General features: G+C 58.5%; 1 protein-coding gene across 1 annotated transcript; it reads left to right on the top strand.

Moving 5' to 3' along the window:
* Positions 1–10,429: 10,429 nt before the first annotated feature.
* Positions 10,430–11,688, top strand: SLS55_005985 (uncharacterized protein; the record flags this gene model as incomplete). The annotated part of the gene is made up of 2 exons (XM_066777425.1): positions 10,430–10,437; positions 11,067–11,688. The coding sequence occupies 2 exons, from the start codon at positions 10,430–10,432 to the stop codon at positions 11,686–11,688; spliced, it is 630 nt and encodes a 209-aa protein (XP_066631520.1).
* Positions 11,689–16,771: the final 5,083 nt, after the last annotated feature.

The following is a 16,771-nucleotide window of genomic DNA, read 5'->3' as shown; positions in this document are numbered from 1 at the left end:
TGCTGCTGGTACTGCCGGGAGGAGTGCCCGAGGGGGTAGGGATGGCGGGAGCGGTCGGAGCGGCGGCGGTGCCGGAGGGCTGGCCGGGGACGGAGCCTGCGAAAGCGGAGCGGTCAGCAAAGCACCGAGCCGTGGAGTTGTCCTGTTGTATGAAGGTAGTGGAGGGATTGCGAGCACTCCGGAGGTATAGGGGTGTTAAGGACAGCCTCGCTTGCGCCAATGGTGTAACTGGTGTTCTTTGTCAGTGCCGTCCGCTTTTTTCAGGGATAAGGGGCCTCTTACGCGGCTTGGAGACCTTGCGGCCGGGTGGACACTCTTGCTTCGTGAATGAAGTCCATGGGCTGGTATTGAGGCATTTCAGGCTGCTGTTTGCCTACCTGAGGACAAATAAATTGCCATTGGGATGGATGCGAGATTGTTGTACGCATCCCCCGTAGCGCAAGCAAGATCTTAAACTTTCCCGGATTCACGAACAAGGGGACGTCTGGGTTGTGGGCGGATGTTCCTAAATCGGACGGGGGTTGCCGAGGGTTCAGAGGGCCTGACAGAGGAGGTCGAGGACGATAGCGACGTTGGCGAGAGTAGCGGCGGTTCTGGTGGCAACGGGGTCATGGTAAGTGGGTTGGAGGAGAGGTCAAGGAGGGCGAAGATGCGGTCATTGGAGTCTGTGAGATTGTAGTAGCGGAAGCACGCGAGAGCTTTGTGCAGCGAAAAGGACGAGGAGTTGGCTGTGGAGCTGCTCGGAGGGTGCTCTTGTTCGGATTGCCGCCGCCGCCGCCGCCCCTGCTGCAGATGTCGCGGTCGCGCTGTAGGCTTCCTGCCCCCTGGGCTGGTCGCGGTTAGGCCCGTCTGCCGTCACAATGGTGGACACTCTCGTTTCATGAATGAGGTTTATGGGCCGATGCTGAGGTAGAGGGGCAGAGTTGTACGCGCGACAGCAGATGTTGATCAGATCGCGGTGGGTGCTTCCAGGCGCGCTTGCTGGTCGCTCTCGGCCTCTCTGCTGCAACAGAGCCGCGGCAAGGAGAATTTCACGGCCGAGGGAGCTTCAAAGGCTAGCAATGCTGCCGCATGGTGGCGACGGCATGCATGGTGGAGTCGCAGTCGCCGCGGATTTTCAAAGCGTGGCCAGGAGGGGGAGGCTCACTCCGGGAGAGCTCCCGCGCATTTGCCAGCGCTATCAGTGCCTGCGGTAGCTTGAGAGGTGGTTCGCGCCAAGAGCGGGCGCGAACGAGGCAGCAGCGCCCACTGGGTGTCGAGGTTTCCTCACCGTCCAAGACCTCCTCGCCCAAACATCCACGCTCAACACCACGAGCCCCGGCGGTCGCCGCCTCGCCAAAACAACTGCTGCTCGCCGGCGTGCTTCTCAAGCCCATTTTTGTATGTATTCCTTCATCTTACATGCCATGCTCGAGATCTTGGAGCTGACGCATTTGGCAGGAGTGAGAGCCGCACCAGCGCGGCAGCGCCACAGCCGCAAGCTCCGCAGCACCGCGTCCTCTGATCGCTTCACCTTGACACAGCTGGTAAGCAACATACCTAACAAGCTTTCGTGAACGTCGCTGACTCTGAGTGGGCTTTTCTTACCAGTGGTCGCCAGCTCGGATGACATCACCGCAGACGGTCCGCCCGTTCATCGGCTGGCGAACAGCGAGCCTACGTCCCTCCGTTTGCACCCTTGAGACTCAAGACCAGCTCAGTGACGCCGCTGGTAAGCAACTTGGACATCATATCTTCGTCAACATCGCTGATTCTGAGTAGATCGGCGCCCACCCCCGAGCACATCGCCCGCGCCACGGAGCTGCTGAAGGCGGTGCAGCATCGGCTGACACTACATGAAACAACCCGCCCGTCTGTCAGCCAAAGAAGACAACCGTTGCCATTTTCGTCCGGAGCCTTTAGCATTGAGACAAAGCTCAACGCAAGTCAGCCACGGAAACCACCAGCATCGTCTTGCAAACCCTCACGAACAATCCCAAGTTCGCACACAATTCATGGCCTGCTATCTCGGCTGTCATGACTCAAGCATCGAAACCGATCACTGATATTACGATCGGATCTTCCACCACCTTGCGGCGATTCAATCTTGCATGCGCTCGGATCACAATTCCAATCCGATTCTTTCTCTTGCCCACCACGGAATAATTCTCTTGTACGACAAGGAGTGCTTGATTTGGACGCAACTGTCCAAGATCCTTCGCTCACAGGAGACCCTTTGCATCACCGCGTCCAGCCAGCCAGACTGGCACAAATTCGGAACTGGCGAGGCTATTCTCGTCGCTCGAGTCCATCCATGTCGCCTTGGAGGCCGCGCTTCCTGCTGGATTGCGCAACATCACGCTGTCCCCAGCGCGGTCAATTTCTGCTTTCCAAACATTTGGATGTCCGAGGCATTCTGGGGACATATCACAAACCTCAGCGTTGGCCCGCTCAATCCGCTACCGCATTACAACCAGTCCAATTTCCCAGGTGTGCCTTTGTGCATTTTTCCAGAGATGAAAGCAGTTCTACACTGCAGGTTACTACTGCGTTCCGTGGCGAGCCCAGAGTACTGCTTTGCAGTACACCATGCTGAGAGATTGCGGGGCTGGCTTCGCACCTCCGAGGAGGCGGTCGAGGTGCAGCCCGTCCTGGGCGGGCTGGAGCTGGAGAGGAGCTCCAGCAGAGAGGGGCGGACTGTGCCTTCCTCTTCCGCTCTCGTCCTATTCCTCCGCCTATCCGCCTCCGGCCCTGCTGTGCATCCACACTGCACAGCTCCCGTAGGCTGGAGGAGGAGCGCCGCCAAGTACACATACGACACATGGATTACCCACGCGACGGGCATCTCTCCACTGCGCCCTTGCAGCGGTCCACGACACCACGACTATGAGTCTCGCCGCCATGAGGCTGAAGTGCAGCGGCCTGTGACTTTCTTCACCATCAAGCTGATTCTTCCCGGCGGCTTGCACGCCTACCACCGAGTCCGCCTTCGTCCAGACGATATGCTCGCCGACAGCTCCGTTGCCTTCCGTTGCTACAGGTCCGGTGACCTATGTCCGAATCATGAGAAACAATGGCTACGACTCAAAGGCACATACAAGCTCAAAGGCACATACGAAGCCTACTGTCTTTCCCGCCGTTGGGAGCCGACCCAGCTCTCAACGGGCTACCTGGGCTGCATGGGGTCCTGCCATCGAGACGCCTCCGCCTGAGCAAGACACCAAGGACTCGGATTCGAGTGACCTACTTGATCTTTCGAAGTGGAAAGTCTCCCCTTTAACCAGAAAGATACTATCTACACTTCTCTAGGCAGAGGGACCGCAAAGACGGCGGCCGCCAAGTTAACGCCCATGGAGAAACGACTTCGGTCGAAAATCTGCCCAACGTCATGCCGGGTATGATGGAAACCATGAAATACACCTTGACGCGCGCTCTTTGAGCCATTACTATCCGCCGCAGCCACACGGTGCTGAACATCACCTCTATCTCGACAGTGGCTGGGCAACGTCAAGGTGAATTTCATGGTTTTCATCATACCCGGCATGACGTTAGACGTATCGCGCGAATCCCCACAATGGAAGACGACAACAAGTCTTCCGTGTCTGCGGTCTCCGCGCATCTGGACGAGATGGGAGACTCGGACCGATTTGAGCACTGCAAGAGCTTGATGTCCAGGGCCACGATGTCAACGCCGACTACAGTCGGCCCTCGCTCTGGTGTGTCCTGGCACCTCAAGACCCATTCACCTTAAATCTATCTGATGTCCAGCCCGTCTATTGCGCAATTTTTTTGAGATTGCCAATCCAGCACGTCATTCGCGGTCCCAAGCCGCCTGAGCGCGCGATTCAACATCTCACACCATGTCTGCCAAGGGCAAGACGGAACCTCGCAAGCTGTTGGATGGTAGCATCATCAGCTTGCAGAATGGTGGCCTCTCGTGGCATCTTGGAATGGACGAGTTCGTGGCCTTGGATAAGCGTGGGTTGTCTCCGGACTACCAACTCTTTCCGAACACTTTGACGTTGGACATCGCGGCCGCAAGCAACCTTTCAAGCGGACATGACTTTGTCGTCTATCGGAATCGCCCAGACCGAATTCTGAAGGTCCCCATAAAGTCAGCGCTGTTGGAGGTTCAACACAACTGGGGAGGGGATGTGTGGGCCAGTCAAAGATGGTCAGTACCTCTCCCTCGTTCACTGCAAACACTTACTGACAATCGCCTGCTCCCAGATGTTCCGAACTACTGTACAGGATCATCCCGCAACGACGCGTCGTGTCCAGGAGCACACCAACACCGAGTCGCCTGCCGCAGACGAAACCAGCGCAGTCCCCAAGCACCTCTCTCAGACGACTTCGTCCACGTCCGTCGGCGCCGTACAACCCCAGCCTCGTCCCCTCGAAGCCGTGCCCGGCGACCCGAGGTTGAACAACGTGGATGATCGGTGGTGGCCGCGATGGATGGAGTTTTGACGTCTCCGGGAATAACTGGGATAGGCTTTTGGCCAGCAACGCTTTTCTCTCGGTTGCGCTGAGGACCAGGCGAAAGGATCTCGTAGATAGCGGGGAATATATCTGATGATTGAAAAATTTCTTTTGAAGTTGGACAGACTTGACCAGTAAAGCAGCACTGTAAAACACGGGAGGAGTAGCATCTGCGCCGTGTCTCAAAACGTTTCAATGTGCATGTGGTGTTTTTTCCAAACCGCGCCATGACGGGATTCCTTGGAGTGTTTGGCTTGTTACGTGCAGAAAAAAAAAAAACTACTGGATGGAGCGGATAAGCTCTTTGATGCCCACGGATATTGATGAGTCGAACTAACATGCGTGGACGGAGGGACTTCAGATCCCGTCTCACGGTCTGAAGGCCTTTTCCCGGCCACGATCAACGCAGCAGCTGCTCTAACTCGCCAGCCTCAGCAGAAGCCAGTCCCATCAATGAAGCCTTTAAGCCATACAGACCCCTCTATCAGACTCCCGCCGCGCCGCGTACCAGCGGGACAAGATGCGCCGGGAAGCCTTTATGAGGGGAGAGTAATCCCACGCATGGCGGCCGGACTGCTTTCAAACAAGCCCACGTTCCCGGAACGCTTGTGGTAGCCGAAGCACGTTATCGTCATCCAGCGTCCAAGGCACTGCAGGGTGCTTCAGCCGATGACCATGATTCCTTGGCTTTCCACCGCCCGGTGCGCGTGGAGGGACTACCGGCTTTGATGTTGAACAGAGATGCCTTTGCGGACGTGTTTTGTCTTTCTGCCCGTTCGAACAGCGGCGCTGAGATGCGTATCGGCGGTCACGGCGGCTTGGCTACGGAACTACTACTCCGCATTTTCATCCTGCTGGCGGTCCGCGTCTCAGACGTCGTCGGGCAATGGGAGATCGGGGTTGGCTACAGCGGGAGGAGGGGGGAAGGGAGCGCTGTTGCTGTTTCGAGCACTGCTGCTGGAGGGGTTGTTGTGCGAGACGGCAGTCCATGCCGAGTACCAGCACTCCGCAATGAACCAGCCGCGCGGAGAGGGCGTTGGCCACCAGAAAGCGGTGTAGGGGCACGCGGGCATGGCAGCGGCGCTGTTCCTGGTAGCCCTATAGCCGGATGAGGTGGGCTAGCTCGGCGAGCGAGGTGGAGACTATACTTAGGTTGAAGGTAGGCTCTGTAGAGTGCGAGACATCGGCGGGGAGCAGACGCGGGAGACGGCCGGCGGGGGCAGAGGCAGAGACGGGCATTTGCGGCCGGGGCTGCGCGGGGGCGGGCCTCTCATGGTGTTGTTGCTGGTCGGGGTCGAGTAACGTAAGAGCGGAACTGCTCAATGACGGGCCGCAAGGGCGTGCGGTTCGGCGGAGAGAGCGCGGCAGAAGCGGGTGTGAGAGACGGGCACTGGTGCGGACGAATCGAGTGACGCGAGGGTAGAGCTGCTGATTGGGTGTGGGCTGCGAATGGGGTGGTATCCACCGACAGGTCGGAAGAGTGGCATGTTTGGCGGTGGCGGCAGCGACGGGCGCGATGATGGGCTTTGGAGTAGTGCGTGTGGGAGCGGAGGCCGCAAAAGCAAGAGGCGGCAAAAGCACTACATCACAGACCGTACTGCATCCGGATTTTGCTGGCAGATGGTAGCGGGGTCGATCGGACGGGATGCAGCTGATTTCACGTCAGAGGGGGAATGTGTAATACAATCCAAGCTGTCGTCTCCGTTGTATCGTAACGCTTGCCGATGGAGGGGTTGTGGAAGTTGATATTGAGAGTCACGCAAGATGCCGCCGCGGCCGCTACCGTGCTGAGGAGATTGCACGATAGGTATGTACAAAGCCAGTTCTGGCCTGTGTTAGGCTCGGACTCGAGAAGACCGGGCCAGCCGAAGCAGTAATTTGTCGGATGGGGTGGTGCGGATGTTGAGCAACAACGGCTCAAGAGCGCGGCAGAGTCCCTGCAGTATTTGTGAGCGATAGGAAACAGAGCCTGAAGCATGAAGAGAGGTATTCTCTGCCACAAAACGCTACTGGGCAGACACACGGAGCGTCTCGGCCGTGAGCGTGGTCCCTTCGGCGATTTTGGTGGAGTCCACGGTGCTGGCTTTGCTAGATGCGGTCAATCTGGTGAATGACGATGTTGTAGAGATGAAAACAAGCGTTGATCACGGCGAACAGTCACGGGAGCTCGAAGGGGCAGCATCTTGTCCTCGTGTTTCCGCAGTATCACATCTCCTCCTTTGACCAAAGCATCGGCGGTATCTCTGCAAATACCTGGCTTCCTCCGAGCTCAAGCTTCACTCCGGACCTACAGACCGGAGCAGAGAAGCATGCGCCGTCAGGTATTCGTACAGTGTGCGTCCCACGAGCTCGAAGCGTAGCCTCCGGCATCTTTCTGTCGATACAGCTCGGCTGGTAAACCTGGGAAGACGGGAACCGCACGGCTCAATGGCAGAGGTTTGATCTCCATTCCCTTCAGCATAGCATCACGACTAACAATGTGGGCAAGTGTAGTTCCTCCGCCAGGTGTTCGAGCTCCGTTGAGCGGACAGATCAGTGAAAGATGGTGGAAGGCGGCGGGGTCTCGACATGGGCATTGAAGCGGCAGCAGAATCTGTGGTGGACGATTAAATGGTAGACGGAAGCGGGATTGCGGCGGCTTGAGAGGCGGATGGACCTGTTGCCGTCTGGCGGACAGATTGAGGGTTCGAGAGTCCCACGGGTTGACTTCTGGCTCGGTTTTGTCAGCATTGGCCGTCAAGTTCCTCTCTGAGCTACCGAAAGATGAAAGAGCGAGCGTATCGCGCATAAGGCGCTTCGAAATATCGTGTCGTCGCAGCTGCGGGCCATGTTCGCGGTAATGAGCAGCGGGCCGGAGCGTGGGAGTTGGACCGCGAGGGTACGAGCGGCCAGGGAATCGAGCTCGGTCAGGTGTAGGGAACAAAAGCTACAAAGGTAGTCAGCGGCAGCAAATACAGAGTGGCGTGGGCATAGCGAGTCTGGCTTGCGGTGGAGAGCGAGGCATGCAGGTTCTGCGACGGCGTAGATGCCGATCGCACTGACTCGCCGCACGCGTGGCTTGCCATGCCAGAGGAGCGGACGAGAGAACCAGTCGCGGTAGAGCTGTTAGGTGTTGCTAAAGGCGCATGGATGCATTCCGTGACGCGGTGGTAGTGACGCGACGGGCCAAGGCCGCGGGAGATGGCCGCTTCCGAGGGGCGCACAGTGACAGCAGCGGCGGTGGGGAAGCAGAGATGGCTCATAGACGAGTACATGTTGAGACCTGTGATGGGCGATGGGCTTGTGTCTCGCGGCGCGCTGGCGCTAGACGTGGAGGCGCTGCTTCTTCTGGTGGGGAGGCGACTGCGCAGAGCGATGGGCGCGCCGTCGCCATGATCGCGCTGCCGGCCGCCTCTCAGCCGCACAGCTGGTTGCTCAGCAGATTTCGTCTGAGGCGGCGGCCATAGGTACTATGCAGGAGCAGGTCGCACAATGTTGAAGCCGTGGAAGGATGCCGGTCTGGCGCACCCGCGGGCGTGAACGAAAGCCAGCGGTGGAGGGCGGCATTGATGAGCCTCGCAGCGCACCCTACCCAACACGAAAACTACAGCATGTCCACCACACTAAGTAGCGTAGTGAGCTGGTTGTGCGCGGATGCGGAGCCATTGAGCGTTGTGAGGAACCATGAATCGCCAGTGCCAGTTCGCTATGGCGGGTGCTTCACGACAAAGACCGGGAGACACGCAGTACCGCATGCAGAAAGCTCCAGTGCGACACCACGCAAGCGCAGCCTCGCTGTCCCGCCAGTCATATCACGTTGGGAAGGCTGCTGCAAGCTGATGCGCCGTCGACGATTGCCGTTGCGCGCCGCCGCACGCCGCCAACACTCAGAGCGAGCATCGTGAACGCAGAAAACACCAAAACCGCAGGCTCACGGGCGGCAACAGACAACGCGAGTGCCCAGCCTGGCTACGACAGAGCTCAACACCGGGTACCACGCAGGCTAAACGTCACGATCACACAAGGCAGAGTTCACAGAAGATTTTTCTTCCTCAGCGACCCGAGCAAGTCGAGTCGACCAACGAAAAAAAGTGAGGGTTCGCGTCAGCCTCAGGCAGTGCAATAGAGGCGACACTGTGCTCTGGAGGAACGGGCGGCGCCCAAGAGCCCCCAGAGCGGGTTCCAAAAACTAGATTAACCTAGAATCCCCGTAGGGAAGCTTCTAGAGATTAAACTAAAAAGAACAGACACTGTACTTGATCTAAGCCAAAAGGCAAAGAGAGCTGAAGAAGAAAAAGAGGAGCTGGAGGCGAGGAGGGGGGAGGTTTATATATGGCAAACCGGGCCTTGGTTGTTCCGGCGGCAGATGATCGTCTGGGGGAGCTCTGGCGGGGCAACCGCTCCAGCTAAACCCAATATGGATGGGGTGGCCGTTCGGTCATGGGCACATGCGCATGTGGCCTACGTATGGAAACACGTGGAAGGCTCTCGGTGGCTTCAGCTGATCACTCCGGACTAAGCTGAGAGACAATCCTCAAACGGCAGGCACATACCTTCTGCTTATGTGTGAGTCTCAGCCTTCACTTCTCGTCGCAAATTGAGGAAGGCAGCCCCAGAGCGAACATGCTCTTCCTCCAAGATGGCTCTGGATTCCAAGACATCAAGGTTGAAAGACGGATGGCCATGGTGAATCTGATTGAGTTACGGGAAACTTCACCAGAGAGGATTGCCGTACTCGGCTTCCAAATTGCAGTGAATGGAGGCTAGCAGGTCATGTCGTTTGATTTTCTGCCCTGCGTCTACAGCCAACGAAAGTGTGTGTAGGGCTTGAATAGGAAACCACTGCGCGTAGCCGAGGATACTAGGACGCGAGAGGCGCCAACTTTTGAAGGGATGGTCACTATTTTCCTTTCTTTCGGAGTCGGTCTGGATCCCCGGCAAGGGGAAGTCTTTGGTCCCGCTCTACGCCCGATACTGATTGGCTTAACGGTGGGATTCGCCAGCTTCGCGACGGGTTTTTGAAAGAGGGCTGGGGCGGGGCTTACCGCACCGACATTGCAACTCTGGTCCCTGGCCTCGATGACAACGGACTTGACGTTCTTGACACATCAAGTCAATCTCAACAACAGCTTAGGATCGAGTATCGCTTTCACCAGGTAAGCACGATAATTTCAAGTGGAACGCAGCTCTCAGACCATCCCATCAGATTCTGCTACAATTGGGTGGGCCGGGCTCTCCCTGATGCGCCTCTTTCGCATCGAATCGCATTGTCGGTCAACAGTGTTGTCGCATACAGGCCAGTGCACCTACACCAGAAACCGCCACCTTTGACTGGTGAGCAGAACATGAGTCGGGTGTTAGCTGGGCACATGTCGACGTGACGGCGCGAAGTAGGAGGTTGGCGACGGTGGCGCAATCAGAAGGGCAGCCACGATGGACCGACTCATAAAATCCGCCAGACGGAACGCAAACTTCGACACCCAACCCAATTCCAAATTCTGAGTAACCCTAAACTTTTGTCAGTCTCGTCGATTGTTATGGCGCGCCGAAAGCGCTCGGGTGTGGTTAAGGCTGGGGGGAGGGCTCCCAGACGGGAAGCCGCAAGGAGCAACTGGGCCACGACCCCGCAGATCGCCGCCCATCGCAAACGGGAAGCCGCAAGGACGACGCCCGAGGTCGACGACCTGGAGAACGACTCAATCTGGGGATGCAGCCCCGCGCAAAAGCCTGACGTCACGCCTTCCCCGATGCCCGTCACTGCCCGACGCCGACGCAGCACTGCCCGGACACCTCTCGCCCAGACTGCTGCGGCTCGCCATGCCAGCTCGCCATCTCCGTCCCAGCAAGCCTTCCGCCGCAGGACATCTAGTGAGCTGTCTAACATCGTAGTGGCAATGCCGACGCCCAAGCTGGCGCTCAACGGGAGCACATCCACATCCCACACCCCAGCGGCCCAGCAAACCCCGGCGGAGAAAGACAGGAACAATCAATGGCTGCGTGACCAGTCCTTGCATCGCTTTTCCGCTTCCAGCAAGTCTTCATCAGACGATGCCGCTGCGTCAACGACCAAACTTCCGCCACGCTCGTCACCTCAGCTCTCTCTGCCTTCGAACGTGCCAACGCCCGAGCACTTCCCTCATTCCCTCACGAACCTGACCGCTGCTGAACCTAGTGCCCCCCTCAAGGCGATTGAAACCGTCTCAATCTCAAGCGGTTCGAGTGACGACTCCGGCGACGACTCTGGTGACTACTCCGGTGACGACGACGACTCCAACGCCGCCGACTCGTCCACCACATCTTCTCCACAGCAAGAACAGCGCGACTCGACGCCGCCTCAGCCCAAGAAACAGCCCAAGAAACCCCGGACAAGGTCATCCGTCAGCATGACTGGCATACAATCTCCCGCAGCAACGGCGGCGCCTGCGCCCGCGCCCGCCTCACCCAAGGCATTGCCCAAGCCGCGACGGCAGCGGCCCGAGGTGAGCTACAGCGGCGGTCCGCCGACAGAAGCAGACAGACGGTACGCTCGCACATCCCCCACCCGTCCCTCAGCACCGTGACCCAAATCGAGCGAGAGAGACAGAGAAAGAAACCACCGACTAACGCTCTTCCCTATTACTCGACAGCACAATGAACTCCCTCCGCTGCAACAAAACGCCCCTCACCGCCCTCCTGCGGCGCTACGCCTCCCTCACCATCCGCCTGCCCCCCGCCAGCAGCGACAGCTCCAACCCGCACCACCGCAACGTCGTCGTTCTGCGCGACCGCAGCGCCGACACCCTCGCCGCCAGCCTCGCCGCCGCACCCGCGCTCGACGTCGCCGCGTTGAAGACGGAGCGCCGCGCCGTGTGTGCGGAACGGCACGGCGTTGACGGCGCGTTGGATGCCGAGGCGTATGTGAAGAAGGCGATTGCGGGCGGGTGGATCGAGATCGTTGGGAGGGAGCGGATTGAAAGATTTGAGAAGGGGATGGGGGGTGTTGTTGGGGAAGAGGTCGTCTTGCGGAAGGCGAGGGAGGGGGAGCCGGGGGAGATTGGGGTGGATTTCTTTGAGGAGAGGGGGGAGGATGGGGAGGAGGATGAGGATGAGGGCGAGGAGGAGGAAGAGGAATGGGAAGGGTGCGGAGACGAAGATGTTGAGATGGGGGATGCGGGTGCTGAGACGGATTCTGAATTTGAAGAGCCTGTGGAGGATGAGGGCGAGGTGGTGCCCGAGGAAGACTCTTCGAGCGAGTGGGGAGGGGTTTAGTGAGAGGGACACTGATGGTGGGCTGGCTTCGTCGGTCCGCCTTGCTGCGGAAATGGAGGGGGAAAAAGCGAGAGATATTGCTGCAGGCTTGAGCAACGGGGACAATGCTCTGGGAACAAATGGCTGGCGATGACAAAAATTACTGGAGGCGTGGAGGGATTCATACTGCTTAATTATCTTGCCGATAGATGATGTGGTCTTGCTTGCATTCGAGCAGATTAGAGTTGCTCTTTTCCTTACTCAGTCTAGAACAGTAGAGAAATTGATTTCAGAGATCGTCCCTTTCAAACAACTCAATCCTGCGTACTGACAAAGAGTGGAGGAAACTCTCATTTGCGCGGCGCAGCGTGAAGGCCAATGTAGTAGTATTCGGTGCGTCAGTTATTGCTTGGTGCTCTTGCATCCGACATCATCGATGGTTTTTTGCAAACATGAGCAATCGATCAGCTGTTTTTTATCTTACACTGCCTACGATTCAGGACCGCAGCGGAAAAGTATGCGCAGTTGCCGGAGTTTTGGCTCTCGCCATATATCGTCTGGAAGTGACTACAAGGAAATATTGTGACAATGAACAAGGAAAGGGGCAGTATTTTCCGAACGCGTCCTACGGCATACTGACGGTAACATAGTGGAGCAATGATTCACCCAGCACATGGCAAAAAATACCAGCGAACAATAATAGAGAAGGGAGAACAGTCGTGAAATACCTTCAACACCAACGGCTTCCATCCCAAAAAGGGGGGGAGCCCGAATAATAGCAGCCACTGCCACACCACCACACCCATTCCCGAGGACACGCAGGGAATATCCAACCACCTCATTTCCCAGACCCCCGGATTCAACAAGGACCCGGAGCTGTTCTCCAAAGTCAAGTTCGTCGGCGATGCCCACCCCGTGCTCCCCTGCTCTATCAAGGCCATCTACGTCGCGGCCGCACTGCATCCTGGCCATCAAGGGGGCGCCGTTAAAGGAGCGCCACATCACCGTCGACACGACCCACACGGCCTTCTACTTCGCGGCCATTGCAACTCACTTCCTCGACAGCGAGGAAGCGGTATCACTGGTCAAGGGCAACCACCACCCTCTGCTGCTGCTGTGGCGGCGCAACCGACACGACCGACCCACACGGCCGCCCGCCTACCTGCTCCTCAACACCACGCACACAGACCCCTCCCTCCCATATTCTCTCACGACCATAAGCCAGACATGCACATCCGCGCCGCGCCCCGCCGCGCCCCACACCGATCCCCCTCTGGGCGGCCCGGCGCCGCATCGAACGACCCGTATCTCCCCATCACCCGACACTACCACGCCACGACGTCCAGTACCTACCTACCTGTGCTGTGCTGTGCCTGCCGCACCGCAGGGCTCACACTCCACATCAAATCCGCGCTAGCCGCGCGCGGGCGCCGGCCGGCCGGCTGGCGGCACCTGGGGTCTGGTCTGTCGTGCAGCAGGCAAGCGGCGTGCAAAAGCCACCCACCACCATCCACCTCTCTCGCTCAACACGACGAGACGGACGGGACGGGACAAAATGACAAGGCTGTCTAGCTGGCCAGCAAAGTGCTTCCACCGGTCAGTGCGCGCGTGCAGGCGAGCGAGCGTCGTGGGCAAGGATGCCTGTCTTCGTACGGCCGCGGTAGCCGCAAGCAAGACCCTCAGCCGCTCGTGCATGGCGCGGCCAGCTTCTCGAAAGGCGCTAGAAGCGGTAGGTGTGGGTTTTGCCGCGGCAGTCGAAGACGCGTGGAAACATCGAAGGCGGCGCACGGATGACGCGAAAATGCTTCGACGAATGTTCCGTCGTCGGAGGCTAGTCTTTTGTTGGGGGGTTGTTGGGTCGGGTCGGTGGTGGCTGGAGGGGGAGGGGAGGGGGAGGGAGCGGTGAGCGAAGACGTGCATATTGGCGGAGAAACAATCCATCCAACCAACCACGCGTGCATGAAATGCGTGCATGCATGGCGCGGCGCCGCGTGCGTGCGTGCAGGAGGCGTGCACGCGTGCGTCGGACGAATGATGGGTGGGGCGCGTGCTGCCTGCTCTTGCAATTGGCGCCGTTCTGGTGTTGCGGGCTGGTCGGTTTTGGCTGGGGAGAGTTGTGGTTGGGTGGGATGGTGGTGAGTGGTCCCGCTGGCCTCGTCTTCTTTTGGGTGGTGCAGGAACGGAGGAGGCCACGCGGGAAGCAGGCTTGGGTCACGGGGAGCGTTGCGTTCTGGCAGTGTTCTGGAAAGGGGGAAGGGAAGAATGGAAGGACCCTGAGTGTTGGGTTGGCAGATTCGAGAGAAGATGTGGAGTTGGAAGGCGGTGGGCGATGGCGAATGCCGAGCAGGGAGATGCTTGTTTGACCATGGACGTTTGTTTTGACGTCGTTTCTGGAGGGACTTGGCGACATTGAGGGTTTGGATTGCAGCAGTGAGTGGATGATGGGTCAGGACTCTGAGAGGCTCCTGATTGTGTTTGCGGGATGGGAGAGGTCGGCGAGAGAAATCACTGGCACCAGCAGAGCAAGTGACGTGGTGCTTTAGCGAGGACGAAGAGGCGACGAAGCCGCGCTGTGCGATGGTGAGATGCCAGAGACAGCGGATATCGCTCTGAAAATTCTTCATCACCTTTCCTCTGACATCATTCCCAGAAATTGGTCACAAAGCGACAATCACAGTGGTGTTTCCGAAAGGCTCCGCTGCCACGTCAAGCATCAGCGACGTCCTGAAACGAGCAGATCGCTGTGACTCGAGGTCTGAAACATGCAACAAGCAGTGGACGACAAGCTTCGATTTCCGAAACACCAGCAACTCCACGACGAAAATCATCGTGAGTCACACAGCGCAATGCAACACGAGAAACAGCTACGTCATGGGGATCTCCCGTTACACGGCAGGAAGGGTCTTGGATCTCAGCTGCATGCATTCATCACACCGCAAAGTCCGGGGCGAAAGGATTCTTCATGCCGTGCAACTGCGCTGCGCTCTGCACTGCACACATGGCAGGCAGATGGAGTCGCAGCCAGCCTCGTGGCCCTGCCTTTTTGCGTGCAGCTTGACCGGTCAGCCAGCAGCGCTAATGCACCATCATCCAGCTCATGCAAACGCACACGCGAGCGACTCCATCGCATCCACACCTCACGACGTAATTCCCCTCCTTCTCGCAACAGAGCACGGGTCGCCGGCTCGGCTCAACCCGGCTCTGGGTGGGAACACGTGGTTAGGCTCGCTTTCTAGAAAGGCTCGCGAAGCAACGCCGGCCGCGGACCGGAGCTTTTTTCCAATCCTTCGAAGTACCTACCTACCGTGATGGCGCGGGCGCTTGCAACACCCAACACGGCACCCCCCCACCAGCCAACCAACCAGTGCGCGCCGCGGCCGCGTTTCCCGCCGCGCGAATGAAACGGGCGTGTGGTGCGTATGTACCTACGACTTTCTCCGACGCATGCGCCAGCGATCGGATCGGAAACACGGTATGGGGTAGACCAATAGCACATTTCCCCCCATCGGGCATGGCGCACGTGGGGACCCTACTCTACACAGCACGCTCCAAACCTCCTTTCGCACAAGGGCGTCGCGCCCGCTCGGGAAAAACCAATTCGCACATTCGTGTCATTCGTTCGTGCGTGGGGTCTAAAACGCTCTCCACCACCGAAACCACTAGCAGGTAACAGCTAGTAACCATCCCATCCCATCGCCTCATCAGCACGATTCGGAGAAAAGAAGAACGCGGCGGACACGAGTGGGTACCGTTTGCTTCCGCCGGCACGCAGTGGTGGAGTCGTCGTCGACCAAAAAAAGAAGGGAAAACCGTCCGTAACTCGTTTTGCGCAGGGACCCTATTGCGACGACGACTTGGCCAACAACATGCGCCTGCCCTGCCCTGCCCGGCCCCCATGCACGAACGCACTGACTGGCGTCCGCACAACATACCCTTGTCCCGCCGTCGTCATTCGCTAAGACCCCGGCGCGCGAACTTACCCGCTGCGGTTAGCATCATGCACGCGGCCCCGTGCTTGAAGAAGAACGGCGGCAGGGGTGCGCTTTCGGTTTCGAGGGAATCTGCCAATGCGAGCTGCGGCCAAAAGGGCCGATTGGGGGGGCGGGGTTTCGTTCGTGAGCAGCGTGAGGAGTGAGCAGTGATGAGTGAGAGTTGGAAGAAAGGGGAACTGAGCGCTGTTGTTGGCTGCGCTCCGGCTGGGAGGATAGGTAAGGCGGGCGGGCGGGTGGACGGGCAGCAGGTCGTAGCTCCGGCTGCGCCCTGCCGAAGGGGTCCAAGGGAGGCCTGATTGCGGGGGGAGGCAATCTGTCCGATAGATGGATGGATGGCAAAGACGCAGATAACGCGGTCGATAAGGGAGATGTGCGGGTGATGGCGTTTTCTTCGCAAGCCACAAGCAGAGAGCCAAGACTGACGGACGGCAAAAGCAAAAGGGCAGAGGAGCAGGGAGGATCATCTGCCGTTGCTGTCTCCGCGGTGCTGGGTGGGAACTTGCCGATACCGTCCCGCCTTGCCTTTCGATTCATCAATCAGATAACGCATGATGATGACTACAATTTGACCAGAGCCGCCGAGTCCTGTTACAACAATAGCCTTGGTACGTATCAGCCCAGCCCACTTCCGGGTGCCCACAACCACCCACCCAAGCAACAAGCCTCGGATCCTGCTCCTCCTTTCTTGCTGCACGCCATCTGGCGCTAGGCCTGCAGCACAGCAACACACGCCGTCGCCGTCCCTAATGTGCCTCCCTCTGCATTGGGAGATTTCGCCGCATCGCATCGCATCGCATCTCGTCGCATCGCATTTTTTCCAAACATACCAGCTATCACATTTCCTCATCTTCATCTTCCCCCTTCCCACCCATTCACTCCCCTTACCCAGCCAGCCAGCCACCCACCGGAGGGGCAGCAACCGCATCCCTCCGGCGCAGCCGCTTGCTGCGTTGTCCACAACAGCTCGCACGGAAACCAAACAAGCCGCGGCGGCCAATGCTTTTCAGCACACAATAACCTCGCACAGACCGCATGGCGACACCCATCTCCTCCACTCTTCAAACCGTCTCTCTCTCTCCTCTTCCTGTCGTCTCCATCTGCGTCCCTCCCTT

This window comes from Diplodia seriata, assembly GCF_021436955.1.
Source record: "Diplodia seriata strain FDS-637 chromosome Unknown scaffold_6, whole genome shotgun sequence".
Taxonomy (NCBI): domain Eukaryota; kingdom Fungi; phylum Ascomycota; class Dothideomycetes; order Botryosphaeriales; family Botryosphaeriaceae; genus Diplodia; species Diplodia seriata.
The sequence above is the reverse complement of the archived record's forward strand: the minus strand, read 5'-3'. Positions and strand labels throughout refer to the sequence as shown.